The sequence below is a fragment of the Falco cherrug genome, chromosome 12 (genome assembly GCF_023634085.1).
Source record: "Falco cherrug isolate bFalChe1 chromosome 12, bFalChe1.pri, whole genome shotgun sequence".
NCBI lineage: Eukaryota > Metazoa > Chordata > Aves > Falconiformes > Falconidae > Falco > Falco cherrug.
The window spans coordinates 22611625-22636111 of record NC_073708.1 but is presented as its reverse complement, the minus strand read 5'-3'; the positions used below and the strand labels follow the sequence as shown (position 1 = coordinate 22636111).

General features: G+C 40.8%; 1 protein-coding gene across 3 annotated transcripts; it reads right to left on the bottom strand.

The window, feature by feature from the left end:
* Positions 1 to 1098: 1098 nt before the first annotated feature.
* Positions 1099 to 24374, bottom strand: CFAP57 (cilia and flagella associated protein 57). Of its 3 annotated transcripts, XM_055724753.1 has the most exons (22): positions 24016 to 24374; positions 23607 to 23923; positions 21889 to 22172; positions 21521 to 21704; positions 20415 to 20567; positions 19218 to 19357; positions 18358 to 18523; positions 17867 to 17980; positions 17179 to 17391; positions 16397 to 16570; positions 15865 to 16026; positions 15267 to 15422; positions 12507 to 12600; positions 11425 to 11615; positions 10245 to 10418; positions 8970 to 9128; positions 8409 to 8552; positions 7099 to 7215; positions 6044 to 6178; positions 5816 to 5959; positions 1813 to 1939; positions 1099 to 1527 (listed from the first exon to the last, which is right to left on the bottom strand). In XM_055724753.1, the coding sequence occupies exons 1-22, from the start codon at positions 24296 to 24298 to the stop codon at positions 1319 to 1321; spliced, it is 3840 nt and encodes a 1279-aa protein (XP_055580728.1). In that variant the 5' UTR covers positions 24299 to 24374; the 3' UTR covers positions 1099 to 1318. The 3 variants fall into 3 exon arrangements, with proteins under 3 accessions (XP_055580728.1, XP_055580729.1, XP_055580730.1); XM_055724754.1 differs by lacking the exon at positions 5816 to 5959; XM_055724755.1 differs by lacking the exons at positions 1099 to 1527; positions 1813 to 1939; positions 5816 to 5959; ... (4 more) ...; positions 10245 to 10418; positions 12507 to 12600 and having other exon boundaries at positions 11455 to 11615.
* Between the last annotated feature and the right edge of the window lie 113 nt (positions 24375 to 24487).

Below are 24487 nucleotides of genomic sequence, written 5' to 3'. Positions count from 1 at the left end.
ATGATTATATGGGGAGGGGAGGAGGAAGAAAGGGTGTTAAGCTAGCGCATTAACAGACCAATTCCATCATAACTTCTTCCTTTTGTTCCTGTGAAACCTATGCTTCATACAGGTCAAAGCTGCAGAATAAAAAAACTTAACTTAATCCCACGTTCATGGACAAGCACTCAGCTGAAGTCTCCCAGGTCACAGGAACTTGTTGAACCATCTGTTTGCCATGGTGTTAGCCTGGAAATGAGTCTAGTACCCCTAATGGTAACATAGCTTACGTGTTATGCAGCCTTGGCACCAGCACCTTCTGTATACTGTTATTAATAGTATATAGAAAACACTCATCACTTCTCTACAATTCAGGATAGGAAATAGAAAAAGTAACATACTGGCATGTAATTCCAAGGTCAATCTGTAGCTTAAACTTCTGATATATGTGAAGTATTCTGCAGTGAGACAGTGTGTCATGCACTGACAACAAAGGGTGAAAAAATTAATTTCCCACCCCTCATTATCAAAGGAATTACTCCCTATCTTTTTCTATACAAGAGTACTTTGAAGAGTGACTTTTCAGGAGAATTTCATTGAAAAACTAAACTGAAGGGATTGCAGTTGTTGGAAAAAAGACAATCAAAGATTAGTTTATCAAAGTTATAGGAGAGTTAAGATGTAAGGTTTGGACTTTATTCCAGCTTTCAGAGTCTGAAACTGGGCTGCCTTTTTGTCCTGCCGAAATGATTGCAACGGATGAGAGAGCACGTCTCTAGAAGGGAGGCAGAGGCTTGAGCAAAGGCTCTAGCTCAGGTGTGTCTGACCACTAGTCAAAGGTTGCCCTCACAAGGTAATTGATGTCAGTCTGTGACTAAATACCGGCTTGGAATAACACTGATATCTGTCTTACGTGCAGGCAGTCCTTTGTATAGACACAGGCAATTCAATACTGGAAAATAAAAGGCTGATGTTGATTTTTGCAGCAAAATGACACCAAATTAGAATTCTAGCAGAAAAGGCTTACAGAGTTTGACCAGCTCTTCTGAACTAGGACACACTGTTTTTCAAGAGAAAGGTGTGTACCTGCCCTCGCATGAAAGCACAAAGATCAGTCTGGCACTAACACAAATTTATTTTTATTTTCTCTTGGCTCCTAGGCCTCATGGAAAGGGAGGATTCCAGGAAAGTAAAAGGGAGTGAAGGCTGCTGCCTTGTGTTCACAGCACTGCACAAATGCTTCTAGTGGAAGAGTACAGGATCATGGAAGTCTAATCTAACTGTTGCATTTCTGATCTTGCCAGGACAATGTAATTATGTAAGGCATCCTTGAACCAGGTCACTGTTGCTGAGTCTTGTCGCTTCTTTCCAGATTCAGATTAGGAAGATTTCTAAGAGAGGCTGAACTGCAAGGACTTGCCCCTTTTTCCTGGATCTGGTCTCGCAGGTATTGAATTTCTAGCTGCTGCATTTCTATGATTTTCTCACTTTCCTTCTCTGCATTCAGCCTCACGACAGCTGGGCTGGACAGCAGTTCACTGGAGGGAGCTAGAAGATAAAATCAGAGAGGATAAAGCAGAGTAAAAAAGCTCCAGCTAGCATGATTCTTTGGCATGGACAAGGAAAGGCATCTTTCGGAGCTGAAGGAGAGCTGAATAGTAATATTCTGCAGTATTTAGCAGCTTCTACAACTAAGATTACAACAGAACAGGTACCACCAGGCAGACAAGCTGGAATGATGTGGAGACAGTAATAGAATTGTTCACCAAGGACAAAAAGGGCTTCTGGAATGAGTACTGGCAATATGGAAAACATACAAGAAGCACTACTCACCTGTGTCTTGAATTGCTTGTTTTCTCTTGGTTAATCTTAGTGTTGACTGGAGGTCACGTATCTGGGTGTGGGCCACCTTCAGTTCTTGCCGCAAGTCATTAATTTCCTTAATCTGACTCGCGTTTTCCTGCAAAAGCAATATGCTCTATGAGGAAAAGCACATGTACTATCTCGCTCAGCAATATGTGTCTTCATATTTTTGGGAAGGCCACTGGACAGCACAGAATCAGTATCACAAGCAGAAGATACAGGGCAATCAGTACAGTACACAACATTTCAGATAAGGCCACAGTAGATTTGACACAAAACATGATAATATTCAAACCACGTTAATTCAATAAGCTAATATTTATTCTGCTTTTCTGGCTGCAGCTGCACTCCAAGGTATTTTCTTTACCAGTTCCACAGGGAAGCTCAGGTATATTCCTGGACTGATCCAATTAATTCAGAATTAATGTGAAGAATTCCCATTTCTTCCTTCAGTGTGCATTATTTTGCTTGTCATTTACCACTATGTGTCTGTTCACTGAAATTATCTATCTCCTTGCAGTTCTACAAAGCCCTCTTAGTTCTGACAGACATCATTTTCCAACACTCCTGCCAAATTATTAAGGAATATATAAAGCATATGGAGACTTGAGATACCTACTGCTAACATGCTGTTATGAGAAAAACTTAGCCATGTATCCATCTTTTGTTCTTTTTTTAGGCAGTTTTCAACCCATAAAAGTTCAATCCTCTGATTTTTTTTTTTAATAGCCTACCGCAAAGCATCTTGCTGAAGGAGTTGTGAGAGTACAAGTAAATGCACTTTACCCATTGTTTTGACATATTCAAAGACTTCAGCAAAAACAGTATGGACTAAACCTCGTGAAGTACAATAAAACTGTTGCTCAAGATTTAGAAACAGGAGCACCATTTACTAAATAGTGCTTTTCTGAATTCAAGAGAAGTGGAATTGTACATTTGCCTCTTACAAACACAGTGAAATACCTTATCACATCCACAGCTAATGCAAACGTTAAACAGTGGCCATCATACTTGAATCAAGAATAGCAATGATTTCAGCTACCTGTGGTTGTTTTAGAGAAGTTTTGGAACACAGCACCATTCCAACCCCTGGAACTTGATCATAAATGGAAATATTTCAAAAAAATAAATGGCCAAAAGGTATGCTTTGGGTACCTCACATAATACCAGTCTCAAGCAATAGAGAACTCACTAAAGCAACAGGAGATAAGAACCAGGATCAATAACATTTTCCTTTGAAAAAGGTGTCTTCAAATTTGATATCTTTTAAAAATTGTAATTTTGGTTGATAAGAGATAATTATGTTGCCATAAGAGATATATGCAAGGCATATGATTTGGTTCCTTACAGTACACTTACAAAGTATTGGCACCACACCGCTGAAAACTGGTTAGTAACAAAGTACAACACTTGCTGCAATTGTCTGTATATAGATGCACTCAAGGAGTTCTGGTTGGCAGCAATAACTCAAGGTGCATGTGTGTGCCAAGATTCTCAACACTTCACACTAAGACAAGTACACCAACTGTGCTTTACCTTCCCCTCAACTGAAGGTCACTGACTGGAGGAAGATTGTGGGGTGCATTAAGGTCTGAACTTGTTGGGCAAGAACAGAGAACAGTTGTTCTTGCAGTGGTTGTGTTGGACTCTAAATGTAGCATGGGCTGGTGAGCTCAGGCAGCCTGCTCTGAAACCATAATATTTTGTTGACTCTGATTTGTTTAATTGAAGTCTTTAAACACAGAGGAAATTTGACTGCTGTGCATTTATCCCAGAGCTTGATTCTGAAAGGAACACGTGAAAAGAATAACATCCAAGAATCAGTCATGGTAATCGTCTTTTAACCAGCTTTGAGAGTTAGGTCACAGCATTTCTGTTTAGGTGTACTTTAGTCACGAACATCTTCATGAGTTCAAGTAGTTGAACGCTGCTATAAAATGAAGATCATGCTTTTGGTCTATTAGACAGTATAATACATAGTATCTTGTATGAGGCCATCTGGGCTACATAGAAATTTCTTGTTTGGTTTGCTGGGTGTTAAAAGAGGCTGCTGGTTGACACTGATACTGTTTTTCTGAAGAGACATGCTATGCAGAGAGATTAGAGTTTAACTCAATCTTTTCATTCTGACAGAAAGCTTGCACTGCAATGCAATGATCATGCCATGGATTAAAATAAATGTTCATGGTAAAACTCATTGTTATGGGATGTTGTGGCAAAATACGAATTGTTTCAGAAAAGGGAGAGATCAAATGCATAGAGGATGGGGCCGTCAGGTACAAGTGCATATGACACCTGGATGCAATCTATAGCCTAGGAAGTCCCTACAGTGCTGACTGTCAGAGACAGGTAGGACACACTGTAGAAAAGATCATCCTATACATGCTTCAGTTTAAGCAGTGTTACTTAACAAGATTATTCAGTGTGTCTGTTCTTATGTCTCCAGGTGACCAAAGGAGCCATTACATATACAGAAGGCTAGAGGAAAAGCTAATAGTCTAAAACAATCAACTTGCCAATTGGTGAGAATAATTAAAATTACCTTGACGGTTCTAATCATCCATTGCAGCAGTCGCTAGTGGAATGTACCTATGAATAGTCACTCCAAGAGGAATGCACAGCTCTGGAAATATAAGCACAACTGAGGAATAACAGGAATACAGAGCTGGAAGGCCATCAAGATGTCATTTACTTTTTCAAACCAAGTCCTCATAGAAGTTTGTCTAACTAGTCTTAAAAGTCCCCTGTGAAGGACTAGAAGATCATGTTAATTCCTCCTGGCAGTAAAGTCTCATTAATGTACTAGACTTCAGAGAACTGCTTTTTCTTTGAAGAAACCAGGCTGGTTAGAACCTTTGATATCTTCATCTTCCAGATGTTTTATTAATTTGGTTTTAATCATCATTTCATGTTAGGCTTACTGATCCAAGACATCAAGTATTATCATTATGAGCACCATCTGTCACCCTATTCCAGCAAGGAAGTTCTTAAGGTTATTTTCTGAAGCTGTCTGCTTTTGTGCCAAAGGAAACATCTAACTCACAGAAGGAGTAAAAAAATCAAAACAGGGCCAGGGAAGATCACTGCTGCCTAAACCTGAAGAAGCACTATGAATAAACAGCAAAGAACAGATGAACTAGGAGTGGACTGAGGTATAATGATCCTGAGGAAGTATAATAAAGTAACAATGAAAAAAAGGGCTACTGAGGGGAAAAGGAAATGCTGACTGAGGAGAAGGAGATCATGGTAAGAAGAGACTATAAAAGAGCTGTCCTTTTAGGATGTTTGGCGTGGGGCTTTAAATCTTCTCACTCCAGATGAAAACAAAATGCATCTTTGGCCCCAGCAGTCACAAGTTTACCTTGCCTTGTAAGGAACAAGGATTCTGTGCAAGAAATCTTGGTATGAATAGGCATATTCATCATGTGTTTCTGAACTTCCTCAAAAAAACTGGATGTGAAAAGCAGAAAGTTCTTCTGAATTCAGACCAGCAGGCATGAGATTATGTGGCCAAAGCAAGTAGGTTTTTTTTTTCTTTTGTTCCTCCGGAACTGGTTCCTAAACACTACCACACAGCAAGTACGGCTTGGCACTCAGACAGGTACAAATTGACTATGATGGCAATTACAAATACTGTTTGAAATAAATACATGAATTGCTTTAAAGATATCCAGGCAGCAGAGATTTCCTATCTCCTTTTACATTAGGGAATGAGAGATAAACAAAAGTATCCACAAAATAGCAACAATTTCTGACTTCAGAGATCTTGCTCTTTTTGTCCAGAAAATCATACAACTTATGTAGCTCAATATCCTTGAATGGAAGCACTTGAAAAACTTAGGAATTTCTGGCAAGGAAGCAAACCAAAACTGTTTCGAAGTCCTAAGAAGCCATAGTGGTAAGGCTACTAAAGTTTCTTTAGCGCAGCTGCCTCCTTTTTTCCTCTCCATACCACATGGAAAAGGCTTATTACCTGCACGACACGCATATAAGCAGCTTGGTGTATTTCCTGATTTTTCACCACCTTCTTTTTTAAAGCTGCCAAATTCCTCTCAAGATATTCTCGCTGTTTCATGTCCTCCTGCTGCAAATCTGTGTCTACTGCTTCAGTCTCCACCTGAGGGGGCACAGCATGTTGCCTCAGTAATTACATTACCAAAGAAATCCATTTGCAAGGAGAAGGCTAAAGGCCCTGACTCACCAAGTTTGATTGCTGCACATACTTGGTGTAGAGCTCACGGATCACATCCTTCATTTTTCTGGAATCCTGAATGAAGCCCACACAATTATGAAGATCTGCTTTAAATCGTTTGATGAGAGTTTCCATACTGTGCTTCTGCAAGAATGATGTAGGTACATTCTTATTTGGCTCATCAGAGCACTCTATCATGTGCAGTTTTCTAGGAAGTTAGTAAAACTGGCAAAAACTCTCATATACTTTCACTTAATTAAAAAAGAAGCGTTACATTAAGAAACCCATCAGAGATGTAAGCACTACCTGTTGAATAGCAGTAATATTAATCCAAGATACTTGCTGTGGGTAATGTCCAGAGATCTCATCTGAAAACCTGCGGCTTACTGTCATGAATGCTATCCCCCCACTGTCCTTTCTCAAACAACCTATATTCTTAATTAGAAACAACACACAAACAATGATAGAAGGTAAGGGCAAGACTGCCTTCTCATTCTCACTTGGTTTCTACATGGCCCCTTCGACCTGCTTTCTCAGTCCTGCACTGCCTGCTAAGGTCCTTCACCATCACTTGTAGTCCCTTTCCCTCCCTCATGTCTGACGTGCTTGCTGTCAAACACAAGAGGTCCTTGTCTCCCCCATTTCGAAGCCCACCTACTAATTCCTACTAATACCTACTAATACCTACTAATTCACCCTACTAATGCCTACCTATCATTGTAGGTGGTAGCCTACATGCTGCTCCTATTCAAGCCAAGTGTCCCCAGATGTCAAGCTTGGGCAGGGAGGAGTAGTCAGTTAAGCATTTGCCTCACTGCTCTGTTAAATCCAGGAGAATATATGTTGATTGAACAAACTGACACATAACTGGATTTTTTTAAAATCAACTCTCTAACTTGTTTGCAGGCTTGGAAATTTTCTGTCTTTGTCCCTGCTGACCAGAGATTCTCCTGGACTTTGGAGACAGTATCCCTGAAGCGTCTGTTTGCTCAGATTAATGTTTTTGGAGTGCTCTGTCCCCACAAACTTCATTATGTAGGACCTGCATAGTGGTTGCACCATACCTTCTGCTTCTCTCTGTGCAACTCGCGATCAGTTGCTTTTAGTTTCTGTTGCAGTTGTGTGATGTTCAGCTTCAGCTGTGTGCTCTCCTTGTGGAATCGTTCCAGCTCACCCTCCCTCTGAAAGGAAGCAGGAGGAGGAAATCAGGACTAAAAGGAGATGTGAAATAACAACACATAACAGGAAAACCAGAGGCTGGAAATAACAGCCTTCAGGGAGTAGAACCCCCTTGAGGTTGAATTGCAACACGAAAAAAGTTAATTTTGGAACAACACTGCCCTCTGCCAGAATATACAGAAAACACAAAAATGGATGTTCAACTCCCTTTTGAGTTACAGGTATTTAAGTAACGTGATGCCCCTTCATCTCCCTGACCTGCACTGGAGCTTTACTGTTCCATCTGAATAAAAATGGCTGAGATGGAAATTAACAGTCAATACTGGAAAGAGTAAGTACAACAGTAAGAAGAACCTGATACCGAAAAGAAACAAATGCATTGAAAAGCTCTGGGTACGTACATAGAATACAGGGAAAAAAAGCAATAAGGGTACTACAGCATTTACTGGCATATGATGGTGACCAGAAGAGAGAACAGGGCTTTCATCATGCTAGTCTGATGTACATACAAATTGTTCATTAGTTTGCATTTTATTTAAAAGCCTTTTGTTCTGAATAAACAGACTTACGAAAACTAGTACATCACTGATTAGCTATGTCACCGTAGTCCTAATTTGGCTGAGCGAAAGGTACATCTATGGAAAGATCACAGTAAGTTTGTATCATAAATAAGTTGCCTCAATGAATTTGCTGCAAGCCAAGTATGAACGCACGGAAATTTTCCATGGAGCAGCTGATGAACAGTAATTTTCCCACATACCTAACCCCTGAACAGTTATGTTTGCATAAATCTGCAATTTTTCTGAGAAAAGTTCACTCTCTCTTCCTCCAGATTGGAAAAGGGAGTGTCTTACAAACTCTGCAGGGTATGTGGAGGGCAACCACATAAGGATACGATCTATTTTTAAGCAAATATTTTAAGCAAATAGACTGTATTACTCACAGGCTAGAATTAAATACTGAAACAGGAGCTTAAAAAACTGTGTTGATCACTGGTAGCATGTGATAAAAAAGTAAATAGCAGCTAATTGTGCACAAATATTTTTATTAGTTGTAAAGATACTGAATCACTGCTCTGTATCCTTGAAAGAAGTCAAGGAACAAACAGGGTGGAGTCTTCCATGGGACTTGCTGGGTCATCTTTGTATTCAGACAAATGGCTTAGTAGCAGAGGCCAAATAAGAATGTTACTCACCTCATGGATCTGCTCCTTCGTTATTTTAATTTCATTTTCACGTGACTCTATTTGCTTCTTAAACTCCTCTATTCTGTAATCCAGTGCTAACTTGAACTTTTCAAGTTCCTGATTTTTCTTTTTTAGGTCATATATATGCTTCTCCTGGGAGAAATAGGTACAGAGATCTGAATCAGACAGAGCACTCTCAAATAGATCCCTAGGACAAGGCACAAATATGGTAGAGGCAAAACCAGCAGTCACAGATCTAGTGGAAGACTGAACTTCAGTTGCACATGTACACAGATTGGGTGGGAAGGGAGGGGGCAAATAATGCAGAAAGCCACGTATAGATCCCAGAACGGGGGACAATAAACTCAGCATCCTGAACTTGAGCTCCCCAAGAAAAGTTTAGAACGTCAACTAAAAATGAAAATCCCAAACTAAAAATCACAAATTCTTTAAGTTAAAACTGAGTTTCCAGTAATGTGATATTATCACAAAATTATACTATTAAAATAAATGTCTGTGTTAAATTAAGGGAGGGTGACTTTGATCTTAGCCAGTTGTCCAGTCTCTCACCTTGTCTTGGATAGTGTTGGCTCTCTCTTGAATCTCTGTCTTCAGTGCCAAGATGTCCTCCTCCAGTGACTTAATGATGCCTTGTAGCTTCAGCTGTTCCAGTCGCATTTCTTCCATATCCCTGTTTCGCTCCTTGAGCTCTTTCTGTAGGCTGTTCAGCTAGAGAGGCAAACAAGAATGGAACAATCTCCAAACGCTGTGCACAAATTAGCCATTCTACTCTGTAAGACACCTTGCAGACAGCGTGGGATAAAGGATATCCACCTAAGATATGATGAAGCAGCATCGTATCATTTAATTACCTGTAACTCAAAAGGGGCTTGAATATCCATTTTTGCATTTTCTGTATATTCTGACAGAATATTCACTGCACTACAAGGAATCAAGGAATTTGCATCCAGAAGCAAGAAGAGTGTGGATGTCATATCCAAGAATCAGCTTCAAGCCATGGAAAATTATTTTAAGGTGATCATTTGTCATATGTCTCTAAATATGTCAAAAGTAGACTGGAAGGATGCCTGTTTCATAGCTCTTGGGTACCCTCAAAATCCCCACCTCAGTACTAAGATCTGTGAACCCAAGAAAGTCAGAACCAAGAAGTGGTGTTGGTCAAACTGTGAGAACCCACAAAGAAATTCCTGATGTCTAAAAAACAACACAACTGAAGACAGTACCATGATAATAGGGAGTAGGAGGGAAGAGAACTCTGTGTCTCCAGATAGGTACTGAAGAAACTGAAAAGAAAAAATGTCCCTCTAACATCCTTAGGCAAATGTAATAGCCAGTCAGTGAAGGAGCTGAAAGGTTTCATGCCTCCTTAAAAATCCTAGTAAAACCAATTAGAAATGATGATGCATACAAAATACAAATTGTTTATTGCATCGAATGCAGCAGTAGAAGTATTTTTCTGACAAAGCAATGCATTACATCTTGGAAAAATGAAAAGGCTCATTTCCTTCCCATCATAGGATGAACAATATTATTACTTATACTTTAAAACTATATAAGATAAAAGAAAGTGTACTAATAAAAACACACCTCCTCTATTATCTATCTCTAATCATATCAGAAATACAATCAGCACACAGCTGCTTCATCTGCACAAATGTTCTAAAACATTCAAATTGGTATAAGAAGAGGCTACTGTTCTCACATGAAATGCCACATATTTACAAACTAAATTAACAGACTAAATTGACATGCCATGAATCACATCCAGTCTTTGGCTATAGGTCTCCACGTGCAAGTCTGATCCTATCAAAGAATAAGACATACCCTTTTATTCATGACTCCTGTTTCACCTTTCAGTTGCAGGTTTGACTCCTTTTCTTCCAAGAGCTGTTCCTCATACTTGATTTTGATTTCCAGGATTTCTTGGTCTGCGTTTTCCTCAATTTGTTTCTTAATTTCTTCATGTGCTTGAAGCTGCTGCTTCATGTCCTCCCCTGCCTGCAGTTACGGAAAGCCAACATTAGAGAAGACAACAAACAGTAAAAGACCAATAAAGAAGAGGAGAATTCTTTATTTGAGCTGCGTTTCTCCTGAGATGATCTCTATTTAGCAGACTCTTCATTTGCAGCACTATTATTTAGGGTAACTTAACTTCTCAAGGGATTAAAGTAACTTTAAAAACTGTTGAGACAAACATAAAAAAATTATTCTTAAAAAAATTTATTTTCAAGGCTTGGATGACTCAAGTTAGGAATGTGGCCCAAATACTAACAGCATAAACTTGTTCTGGCTGCAGAAAATGCAAACATAAGTAACACTTGAGAACATCTTTTAACATTGCTGTCTCTGATACATTGTCTCCGAAAAAAAAACCACCTAGGTTTGCATCAGTCGCTGTATGCCTCTCTTCTCACATTCAATTCCTCACATTCTTTCCAAATTTGGTATTGCAACATAGGGCTGCAAACAGTAATGTTGATAGAATTTATTGACTTTAGATATACAAGTATCAGTTAGCTGGCTGCCCTTTGTCAAGCCAAATCTGACATCAATGTGCAGGACTTTTTTAAATACTCTGTATTTGTCTTTGCTCCCCAAATTATGCAGGCAGGAACCTCAAGGAATCAGGAATAGAATCCACCATTTTAGAAATGTTATCTCTTCACTAGAGTAAGGTGATTGAATCTTTCTTCAATTACAATAAATGTATAATCTAATCCACATTAACAAACAGGAATTCTTGGATCTAGGAGAAAGAGAGGCGAAGCTGAGAATGGCCAAGGATATTAATCTTAGCAGGTTACTTACTCAAGGTGTGAAGCCCAGAAAAGTTGTTAACTCAGCTGGGTCTCCCTCAGTACTATTCTGTCTACATATTTCCTCAAGATTACAGGCAGATTAGGATTTGCATGGAAGAAGCCAACCTCTCCTGTCCTAGGAGACACTTTGTTAACTAAATTTATCACCAACTGTGATAATTCAAACAACAAATCAAGTTTCCTACCTTTTCCAGCAGAAGAGATTTCTCATTAAGTTTTTCCTCATAATACTCTGTTAGCTCCTTCACAGCCCTGCTTTTGCTTTCCTCCAAATCGTGCAATTGTTTCTCATATTCCTCTTGCATCCTCTGGGATCTCACTTGCAGCTCCTGGTATTTCTCATTTTCCATTAAAAGTTTCTGATCACTGTCAGATTCTGGTAACAGGAAACATACAAACAGATAAAACTAATAGGAAAGAGGTTTATCCTACCCTTCTACAGTCATCAGTGTCTTATTCTCTATTATCTTTTTTGGCAGCTGGTTGCAATAAATTACACTAGAAGCACTTCATCACTTTCTTCATCAGGTATACAGGGGGTTTAGACTCTGTGGCCACACAAAATTTTACATCAGAAAACCATTTCTTGAGTTCCCTGCTCTTCCTTTTACTTCCCACTTCACTAATAATGCCCGTTCCAAAGCTGTCATTCACCTTTCCCAGTTGTGTCTTTGAATATTCTGCTATATCTTTGTTTGTTGCATTGGGACAGAAGGGTGTTCTGTTCCAGCTTGAACAAGTCTAAAGCCTACACCAAAATCTTCTACTCTGCCATTACAAAAAATTAATGACAGCTAATTTAGCCATTCCCTTGAGATGACAACCATGACAGAGCTGCATAAGCACAACTGTTACAGAGTATGAGCAGGCAATGGACCCGTTTATGGGTGGACTTGCTTTTTGGTACTAATTTGAAATTTTTATGTTTTATCTGGATTACGAATCTGGGGTCTGGGTACTTCCATGTTGTGTGCATTGTACATTAGCCTCCTTGCTGAATTGTATGACTTCACTACTCTTGCATGGTAAGCTATAAGATAAATGAAGAAACTACTGATCTCAAAAATCGAACATCTAAGATACAGTGCCCATGTGCATGTTCTCATCATGGTCATGTGTGTGGTGCAGTTCAGACAAACGTTTGGTCTGCAACACCCATGTGACACACATGCTTTTCCCTTGTACTTTAGTAATCCCTGTCACATTACTTGCTATGACTAACGCTCTTCCTCCAGATTGTAGTTACAAACACTTGTTACAATCTAACCTAGCTGCTGCACCTTCCTGGCCTGTTTATTCATCAGCTCGGACAGTTGAAACTGGTGTTGTAGCTCCTGTTTTTCTTTCTCTGCCTGTAAAATCTGGGGAAAAAAATAAGAAAAATACATTTTAATTTGAAACTAGGCAAAGCAGTGTCCAAATTGTTTGTACTCTTGCCCATGGTCTGGAACACATACACAACACAATTTCTTTCAAGTGTCTCACCAAAATTCAGATGCCAAGTTTTCTCACAGAGCAGTTTGTTATGACAGGTTACAGAACTATGGAAAGCTAAGGGAAAGTAGCAAATGGAGTTGATATAATACAGGATACTGTATAATCCTAACCTAATGAGAAAAGTTTGTGAGCAGCAAAAGCCTCCACTTCTTTGTGTGAGCATGCTTGAGGAGAATTTGCAGTTCCACAAATTGTTGTCCAGATATTAAAGTTCAAGCTGCTTCCTGTCTCACTTGAAGCAGCCTTGAGGTCCTAAAACATTGACATTTGCATAGATGACATAAGCCTAAGCAAAAGCAAATTTTGAATGCCATTTGCTTGGAATGTCTGACTACCACTACAAATGTCTTGGTCTCCTAAAAAAGCCCAAAGAACTGGAACAAGAAAATAGGTAAGAAATTTCCCATAAAAGTTAGGAATTGTACCATAGGTACAATTTTTGCACTTTCTTAAAGACTGTATGGGTCTTGCATAAGCAGAAATACTCCATTTGCCTGCTGGACACAACAACTACAAAGGTTAGCCCTGAGCCTGTCCAAATCTGTCATTCAGTTTCACCTGAACATGTGCTGATACTTGGATGGGAAGTACAACTTGCCTGCATAGAAAACTTCAATAACAGAATACTTTCAAGGGCATTTGCTCGCAACCTATAATCAACAAGCCTAAAGAAGTTTCTTTGTAGCTGAGATTATTATAAATCTATAGCCAAGCACCACTTAGGAAAAGACCTGAAGAATCACAGAAGAAAACCAGCACAGATAAAACACAGGTAGAGGAATCTGTAAGAAGTGAAATGGCTTTTTTGTAAAACCTCAAGCTATACGAAAATGAGGAAAAATAGAAAGGTTAAATCTCAGGTTACTTAAATGCAAAAACCACAAGGAGAAAAAAAATGAGCCTGAGGAACTACTTGTGTCCTGGTTTTGGCTAGAATAGTTAATTTTCTTCTCGCTAGCTGGTCCAATGCTGTGTTTTGGATTTGGTATGAAAACAATGTTGATAACACACAGGTGTTTTTAGTTGTTGCTAAGTAATGCTTATAAGAAATCAAGGACTTTTCAGTTTCTCAGGCCCTGCCAGCAAGAAGGCTGGAGGGGCACAAGAAATTGGGAAGGGATACAGCCAGGACAGCTGACCTGAACTAGCCAAAGGGATGTTCTATACCACAGAACGATTGTGCTCGGTATATAAACTGGGGGGGCTTGGCCAGAGCTGGCCAGTCGCTGCTCAGGGACTGGCTGGGCACCAGTCAGCAAGTGGTGAGCAATTGTATTGTGCATCACTTGGGTTTTTTTTTCCTTTTGGCTTTTATTCCTCTCTACCTCTCTGTCATTTTCAATACAATTATTATAATACTGTGTTTTATTTCATTTATTAAATTGTTCTTATCTCAACTCACAAATTTTACCTTTTTCGTGATTCTCCTCCCTATACTGCTGGGGGCAGGGAGTGAGTGAGCAGCTGTGTGGTACTTAGCTGTCAGCTGGGGTTAAACCATAACAACTTGAAGAAAACATTAAAATTAAAAATTAAACTTCCTCAAAAAAAAAAAAAATCAGAAACCTCCCAGAACATTTGTAGGGCCAAAAGACAGGAAAGGTATAAAAGGAGCACTTGAAAATGACAAGACCATAAAATAATAAAACTAGTAACTAACTTGTCAAGCTTTCATACTGGAATCCTTCTTTATGTGGAGTCAAACAGAAATACTGCTTGAAGGGACTATGTGCAGCTCCACAAAATGAGCAGTAGCAAATCACCAGGACAGGGTAACATTCATCTAAAAGCTCAAAAAGAACATGAGGTTGATAGATTTGAATCATATGATATGTAATCTCTCACTTCAAGCCATTTTACTGTCAGAGAAATTGCTAATGGATCACTTGCCTTCTACCTATAAAAAGGGGTCCAGAAATGGCAAATTACAGGTCAGAAATCCGGTGTGTGCACCAGACATGGACAGAATAGTTAACAGACACAGATAAATAAGACACTGGGAAGAATTATCATGGCTGTTGCCTTTCAGAGAAGTCCTGCTTCATGACCACAGAGAAATCAATAAACATGTGAACAGAAGAAACCCAAGGAATATGTTTTACTTCTGCTTTTAAAAAGCGTACAAGGCACCTTAGCAGATGTTCTTAAAAAAACTAAGCAGCCAGGGCATAAGATCCTGCAGCAGCTGCAACCTTACATGTGATGGAGCTTTTAAAGGATGGTCTCATTTCTACTCAAGGGTGACATAGCTTACTGATCCTTGGTCTCAGACAGCATTTATTACTGGAACTGTTTTTACGTGAAGATACTTACATAAAGGCTACCTAGGAGAACTCTTGCATCCCCTTGTACTTACAAGATACTTGACTTGAAGGTAGCTTCATGCTTTGCAGATATCAAGAACATCTTTATTGGAAAGGAATGCTTCATTTTTCAGATGCTTTCTGGCATTCATACATATGTAATGCAAGTTTGATTTCAACTTCAGTGAAAGATTTCTTGGTATTTGGTTCTGCAATATGAATCATACCTGGTGTTTGGTTTTAAGGGAGCCTATTTCCTGAGCGAAATTCTCTTCTAATTCCTTTATTTTTTCATTACAGTACATGTCTTTGAGATGTAGCTGGTAATAATTTTCTGTCTGTAGCTCTTTCACACGAATCTGCAGGTCTAGCATTGCCTGACTCTGTTAGGACATGGATGAGAAGACAATTTTACTGGAGAGGTTGTTTGCCATTAGCAAATTATACACACATTTACATGCACATATTTATGAAAGATAGCATTTGCAGAGAATTTTCAGAAAGACAGATCAAGTTCCAGAAGTAAGGTTCCTTTACTATCTTACAAGATGGCTTATAGAAATACAGCTTCTGACTTCTCTACTCCATTAAAACTGCTTTCAAGAGATTGGGGAAAGTATTCACTCACTGTTTATACAATGCAGCTTGCATGTTAACAAGTAGCTGCAGTTACTTGCTGTATCACCTTTTTATGACAAAAGCCATGCAAGCCCTCTTAAACAGAAAGCCATATAGGAACAGCTAGTCACAAACATTATGCAAATGTAATTCACAAGCTGTACACTAGGAATCCTATGGTTCATATTCACAAGTTGCTCCTCCTACCTTCTCTTCTACATCTGATCTCATCATCAGCACTTCCTCAGCATACTCAACTTCCTTTTCCCATTTCAGTGTCCCACCTTCTTTATCACACACTTTCCAGATAAATATAGAGCCATCCTCTGAGGCAGTCAGCAGAAACAGGTCATCGTTTGTTACAGACATCTTAGAGGGAAAACCAAAATAATAGTAGAGATAAGCAAGAATGGAGACACAGTTTTATTTTATACCAAATTTTTCTCCCCACCGTGGTGAAAATTTATTACATTGATTACTGCTTACGAAAAAGTCTTTTGTCTTTAATTAGGGATTGCTTAACTTAGACAGTGAGCTCAGGGAGCTCAACGACAACCTTAACATGCCAGTGGTGTTTGTCTTGAGCCCCCTGAAGAAGCAAGGTATGAGCAGGACCATCCAGACAATGTGTTTTACCATGTTTATTTTTAACACACTATGCCACGAAATGGGAAGGAGAATCAGCACTAAAGAAGATGTGTGCGGCTGGTATAGCAGGGAAAATAAAGTGCCCTGTTACCTTTGTAACAGCACCTGCGTGGGCCTGATACTCATTGAAATCCCTTGTCAAAGGTAATGGGTACTTCATAGCTCGAATTGTCCCCAGAGATGTACCAACAAATACCATGTGTCCAGAATGAGAAACGGCTACTGCAGTATACACAACACCAAAAGCAGGCACTTCATTCTGGATCTAAAACAAAAACAAAAACAAGAGAAAATCACGCGAACCCCTTGCATTACATTAAGTTCCCCAATACTATTTGATTACTTACTGCATAAGCAATTGTCATACCTCTTCTGCAGCAAATCATGCAGTTAGAAGAATCTACATACTTATAGGAGTACAGCCATGAACAATAATTAGGATTAAGCTTTATAGATACACACTCTTAAAATTTCAAGCCGAGGTCCACATGTTAATCACTTCTGAAAGATGTAATGGTTACAGCATGCAATTTACTACTTATCTGGTAAAAACCAAAATGCATGTAGCCTACAGTGGTAGATGCAACACACTTCTATTTCAGCAAAGCGGTTGATACAACATTGCCAAGTTAAGTTTGTGAACTGGATGAGATGGTTTCTAAGTAAATCCAAGTGAAGTTACAAAAATACAAAACTACAACAGAATCTCAGGTTTCACGGTAAAGGACATAAGAACACAAGAAAAGTGTCAGAAAATATCACAGCTATCAAAACCAGATTGATTCCTGCTTACCAAATGGATGATAAGGAAACCAGAGCACTAATACCTTCCCCAGAGAACTTAGCAAAATCACACAGTGTGTGTTAGCTCACCGAAGACTCTGAAATTTCTTTGAGAGTTTGGTCAGATCCAACAGCAAAGGTGACTTTGGTATCAGAGGACAGGGCAATGCTGCTGTAGATGCAGGACTTGAGCACACTCTCTGACTCCCTTTGACCTGTCAACACGTTCCACTCATACACAGCACCATGTGTGTCACAGGAGACAAATTTAGCATCATCTGTGCTCCATTTAACTGCATGTATCTGGCAAAAGCAAAACATACCAAGGAGCCTGATGTGCAGGTTATAGACATGCAGCATGGAGTCACTTAACTGGTACATCCATGACAATTTTGGAATCATACTTCTAAGTCTTACTTAAAACTTCTAGATGTTTTGCAACTAATTCTGTTTTAGCATTAAAAAAAAATAAATCAGTAAGAACTACTTTATGAACACACTGGGAAAAGCTCATTTGAATAGTCAGTAGTACATTTTTAAAATTTATTACTGGGATATTTTTCCTGGTTCAGCTACCTGCCAATCATTCACCTTCAATTTAAGGACAGACTTTTTAGATGTATCAAGTGCATGCATCCATTGACTTCTGACTTCGGTATTTCTATTTTTAATTTTAGGGCCCCTTTCTGATCCAAAATTGTACTTCACCTTTTCAAAATGCATCTTATTAACTAGTTCATACTTTATGATTTGTATCATACAGGATTTGTTTACTAACCTTCCCACTATGTCCTTTCAGATTATTAATATTCTCAAAGGTGATGCTGGAATAAATTTGAATCACATTTCCATTAACTGCAGCAAAAAGATGGCCTCCATTACTGAAGGAGCACTACAAAAAGAACATAACTACCCATTACTGTAGATGCAGTGGATAAAAACATTCATGCATTGAATTCCAATGACATCATCTAATATCAGAATGTTAAACAAAAAGAAAACTCCATGACATAATTAGTTTCTTACTGCTTTCCCCTGTAAAATCCAGTCCTTAAGTATTTGTGAGCAAACCATCCCTTCTGCTGCTTCCCAGGTCCACAATTATGCGTCAGTCTCCAGGCTTATTTTCCAATAGTTGGAATCCTTTCCTCTATGCTTTGGTATCCTAAATCCTACTAGGATCTATTGGAGATGTTTCTGTCTTCTGTCATGTTCTTCACCACTCTGCTTCCTATAACTCCCCAATTTCATTTTTGCATCATTCCTTACCTCTCTACACTGTCTCACAGCAAACTCCTTGAAAACATGCATGTCCTTATACAGCAGACTTATAAATCGTAGTTTGTCAGAAAACCCAACCAAACAGAAAAGGCCAGTGGGATGAAGTGATACTGTGTATGCTTCCTCCCGATATTCCTTATACAGCTCCAAAGTGCTGAAAGAGAAAACCATTGCACAGTACAGAATAGTACAGACTCCCTACACACAGCTGACAGGACATTATCTGCACTGGCAAAGACACCTGCAGCTACAATCTGACCATGCCTTGTCCTTGAGGAAATGTGTTGTCATTCAGTTAAGTAATGATCACACAGATGTTACAGGAAACAAAGGCAAATCTGAGCTTTCTGGTTCACAGAGAAGGTGCGGAAGGTGCAAGAGCAAACCCTTGTTTACTGTAACATAATGAAGAAGGTAAATGAACCGCTGATTGCAAACCTGTAAGAACATCCCTTCTGAGATCTGGATTTGTTTTTCTCTCCCTCTCCCTCCACAGAACCTTAAAATCTGGAGTCATTTTGCTTATGAACTACGGCTATGAAGCAGGAGATGGGACAACAATATCTTAAGACAAAGCTGAATGAAACATTCCTGAAGACTTTTTTTTCCAAAATGCATGGGAAGTGTGACACAAAAGTGGCTTAACAGAAAAGGCTGTGGATTCTTTTGGCACTGGTTTTAAAGGCACAGCATACTCACACTCCCCAAATCATGTCAATAAGACCATTTACATTCCACACCACACAAGAATTTTACCAGAAACACTCTCATTCATATAAGATTGCTGCTGTTGCCTGCAAAATGTAATATACAAAAATCCAAGAGATAATAATAAACAAACTCTTTACTTCGTTTTGTAATTCCAGACGCGGACAGATCTATCCAGGGAAGAAGTAGCAAGAATGGGTTTCCAAACACAGATGTCCAGACCAGTAATCGAAGCAGAATGCAATGGGTAATTCAGGTATGCAAAATAAGCTGCCTTCTCCTGAGAAGCAATGAGACATTAGAAAATCACAAATATTTCACTGCAGGCAGAAAGTCAGGTAAGAAATCTATCACAGCTCTTTGCATACAGTAATCAAATACATTTGAGGAAACTCCTTAATCCTTTCACTGCACTGGTCTGAACATAATAATGATAAAACCATAGCAATGTTAGAATCAGTTTTAACTTCATAACTAAAAATCAAGAAGAGTGATGCAGGGAAGATGTAGTCTCCATAGTTCTCATACACTAGTGGGAGCAGAATGTAATCAGGTGTCCAAAGAAATGCAAGTTAGATAAATAAATAAAACTGGACCTGAGAGAATTCAGCTAAGACCTTCTGATATTTAAAAATAATCAAGTGCTGAATGATAAGCAACTTAACTGGGATGTTTAGCTAGTACATGCTGGAAGTGAAGCACCAATTAAATTTTAGGCTGCATACAGAAAAAGGACCTGTAATTACCAAACCTCTTCCTGTAAATATCCTTCTGTACACCCGTACACAGGTTAGGTATTTAACTCCATGCAAGTCTATTTCATAATCATACATTTATCTCTTGTCTTTGCATTATTTAACAGAGTAGGGAATGTTTTGCATTATGTTTGTCCTTAACAAAGAGGTTTCACTTCTAACCAGGACTTCAACAACTATTCTTTTAGAGTAACATGAGATTCCCATAGCTGTTCAGCTTTATTGTTGCATTAAGGTTTCTGCATATTACAGTGGAGCATAAACTACTACAGTTACGTTAAAAATCTCTCTGTTAAAGCCTTACTTAAGTGGCACCCTTAAAAGGACTTCACAATGTTGTCTATCATTCTGCTAAATAACATCAGGTATTCATATGGAAGGATGCTTCAGCAAGGGACTACTGAAATACAGCTCTCAGAGAAGCATGCAGAGCACTTCATATCGTGAGTTTTTAGGGTTCAGACGTTTTTTGATGGATTTGATGAGAATGCATCATAGAAAGCGATACTGAATAGCCTGTACCATCACAATACACCCCTTACTGGACATGATGGCTGTGGAATGTGATAGGATTGCACTTACCTTCATAAGATTAGTGGAGAGCATAGGAAACATGTAAAGCTGGTTTTCATTTGTGTTAACGACCATTGTTTTCCCAGAGGGGCTGAAGCATATACATATAATGTCCTGTCTGCCCAACTTTTTTGGCTCGCTGCTGAACAGGTCCTGAGGAAGCTGCACAAGAAATGCATCACATGGGATATTCCAGGTCTCCATGTTTTAGTAGCAGGCATACACACACACACATAAACTTTTGCTGTAATGCTAGTCTAATAAGCATATACATAATATCAGTAAGACAACTTGGATATTTAGTAATACATAACTATTGCAAGGCAGGGAATAGAGGACAAAATAACCTAACTGTACCTATAGCATTACAGCTGAAAAAAGTATCAGAGGACATTTCAGCAGTAATCTTAAGTACTGCGCTAAACAAAAATGAAAATGGTAGCAGAAAAGTATTGAGAAAAAACCCTAGCAAGTGTCAGAATGAAAACTGCCTGAAGATCGTGATCTCAGAATAACAGTTCTTTGCAGCGTATCATTCAGGCTGATAATGGTCTTATTACAGGGTCTTGTGCACAGGGAAGATCTGACCTTTTAGGCCCACAGTATGAAGGCTTGACCAGGTCATCACAGTTAAATGTTCTTATCTAAAAAATGCAGTAAGTCAATACATACAGCTCACTATAGAAGGGTTAGAAATCTTACTAGATTACTTAAGAATGTACAGTTCTCATGGCAGCTACAATAAATATCTGAGGGGAGAAGAGCTTTGCCTTGGAAAAAAGCCAAGCAGCCTAGTTCTTCAAAACTGATGTAGACTACTCCTTAGCTTCAAAAGTCTCCATAAATAAAAGTTTCTTAAAGGTTTCCTGAAGTTTGGCAGTCTCAAAGTACATTTTACATGCAGAGCTACCTTGCAAAAGGACGTCTGTCACTGACTTTCAGTGTGACCTCTGGCAACTCCCTTCCTTTCAATAACACCAGCACAGTTAGCTAATGCTTAGAATGTAATTTAGAGATATGCTAAAATGATTATTATTATCTGATTCAGAAGCACCTCCACGCCTCTATACAGGCCTCTCCTGCATAATTACTTGTAAAAGCTTTTTTCTCCCTACCCAGATTTCTTGACTCTCCTTGTAGGCTTCCTTTTCCTTGGCCTTCTCAAACAGAAGAACAACCCCTGGGCTAGATGAACATGCAAAGCCCTTGGAATAAGCTGCAAGTGCAGATATTTGAGGCAAAGAATCCTGTTGTGAACCATTATCTTCAGAGGACAGCCCACAAGAGATATCAGAAGAACTGCAAGCAGGAAATGCACAAAGACTTAAGACCAATAAAGGACAAAACAAAAAATGCTCATCATCAGCAACTGAAATACTAGAATGCATTCATAAACTGGACAAGAAGGAAATAAGTGAGTGGCCTGTAACCAATCTGCATGCACAAGCAAGAAACTATTAGTAATAGTATTTAACAGATTTACCTCTCATATTCTTCTGTTGTATCTTCTTCTAGCTCCCTGGGTGGTTTTTTGTACTGTACACTTGTCTCCCAGTGCAGCTCTCCAGTTTTAAACAAGGTAAGTTTGCCTGCATCAGTGCCACATATAACTTTGTCCTCACACAGCCAGGCATGGCACAAGTAGTTTTGTGGCTTTCCCTTTTGTAAATTCATCTGCTTCAAAGTTCCTTCACTGTACTTAAAAAGTTTAAAAAAGCCATTTCCAGTGATACAAACCTGTGCGTTGTCTTGCGGACTAAAGCTCACCTACGGTACAAGAGAGACATAAATTATTTTATACAAGTATGTTCACAAATAAGCAAATATCTGTTCCGAAGACTTTCAATACCAAATACAGGAAAACAAACAAGGGAAGAAGGTTCATAGAAATATATAGGAATACAGAATAGACTAAGAAATAACCATCATAACTACATATTGCAGTTTTTCCCTTTCCAAGACTGTGTATATCAATTTTACACAATGCTACAAAATACATTAACTCTATTAAGCTAAGACACTATCTGAATCACAAGGCAATACTGAAGAGAAAGTTGTCTCTGCCCTTCAGGATTAAATGACAAAATTAATTTTTCCAGTAGGAAGCTTCCTGAAAAGTGGCATCATTCATTCTTAAGTGCCAGGAATAAACTCTGTATTTCAGATGAACCTTGCCCATTATACATATTAATTCACATAATTAGGTGTTGGTGAAAACAGTAGAATAGCCATCTCAAGACCCAGTATGAAGGACAGCAGGGGTAGTTACACCTTATTTTTCATGCTCAACGGGACTTTAGACAGCAGTTATCTTTACAGTCACTCTCCTCTATTTAGGAATTGAGCTCATGAGGTCAGTAGTTCACACAACCTCTGCTTGTAGCTGTTCCCCAGAAAAAAACAGCAGCTAGGGTCCAACCAACCCATGTACTGGAAGCCTTTTACCTTCCTGCAAGAAAGATACTAAAAAAGGGCACCCAAAGCAGGATGCAGGAATTCTTTGAGTGCCATCAGCCTGCTCCTTGCTACTCTTCCTGAGCTACTCCTCTGATCTGCACACAGAACAGACTGCAGGAAGGAAAAGGTACATGAGCACGCTGAGAGCTTCCAAGCTGTGTTACACTACCGAGCACAGCTAATATATTTAAAGAGTATTTCTGCAGGGACACATTGCACACTCACTGGCCACTCTGGCCACTTGTACTGGCCTTATACCATAGATCTCTTAAAAGAATCTCATGTGATATATGAGACACAGACATAAGATAATGTCCATTATGGTCAAAGCAAAAATTTATTTAGCCCAGCGTCCTATTGCTGAGGAAGGCCAACAGCAGACGCCAAGAAAAGCCACAGAAACTACATAAAATCTACAGCGGGGAGCCCTCTCCTCCCTCTCTTCCTCTGGAAAACTGTGCACATATCTTGCAGGCCGAGCTTACGTGCTACCTGGCACCCGGCACTCATTGAACCGTTTGGTTCTTTCATCCATCTGAAATAGCGCGACAGGGTCCCAAAGAACCAGTCAACTACCAGTCAACTCTGAATTGAAACGTTAAAAGCTGCAGAGACGCCGGCCCAGCCCAGCTTTGCAGGCAGGCGTGTGCAGCCCGCGCCCCGGCAAGGCCGGGGGGGCCGAAGGGGCCCGCACGGTGGCCGTGGAGCCCGGGGGCTGTGGAGCCCGGGGGCTGCGGCCGCTACCTGGCAGACGCCACCGCCCGGGGCCTCCACGCGGGCCGCCGCCATCAGCCGCTGCTTCTCCCACAGCCAGTAGGTGAGGTGCCCGTCGGGGGGGGCCGTGGCGGCCGCCAGGTACCGGCCGTCGGGGGAGAAGGCCAGGGACACCGCCTCCCGCGCCGGCAGCTCGGCCGCGGCCAGCGTCCGCCGCCGCCGCGCCGGCACCGACGACAGCTCGTAGATCGTCATGACCGGCTGCTCCGCCACCGCCTCCGAGAGGGCCAGGTACCGCCGGTTGGGGCTGACGGCCAGCGCCAGCACGCCGCGGCTCTTCTCAGTGCCTGCGGGGAGGAGCGGGGTCAGGGCGGGCCGGGAGGGGGGCCGGGGCCGGGACCGGGGTCGGGGTCGGGGCCGGGGTCGGGACCGGGGCCACCTGGGATGAACTTGTGCCATTTCTGCTCGAGGTGGACGCGGAGGCAGCCCGCCCCCGCCGCGTGCAGCACGACCTGCTCCTCCAAGAAGCAGACGCCGCCGGCGACCCCCGGTCGGCAGCCGAAAACGGCCACGGGCTGCGCCGCCACCGCCGCCGCCATGTTGCTGCTGCCGCCGCCGCTGCCGTGGCAACCGCGTCCCCGGCGCCCCCGGAAGCGGCGGCGGCGGCGCGCGCAGGCGGCCGGAAGCGGCAGCAGCAGCAGCAGCAGCAGCAGCAGCAGCATGGCGCGGCGCGGCTCCCTCTCCGGCTCTGGCTCCGGCTCCGACTCGGACTCGGACGACTCCTCGCTCTCAGACTCGGAGGTGAGGCGGCGGTGGCGGGGCCGGGCGGCGCGGCCTGCTCCCGGTAGCCGCGGGGTGGACTCTCCCGGTGCCCCCGCCGGCGGCTGGGCTGACCGTGCCCTCCCCACAGC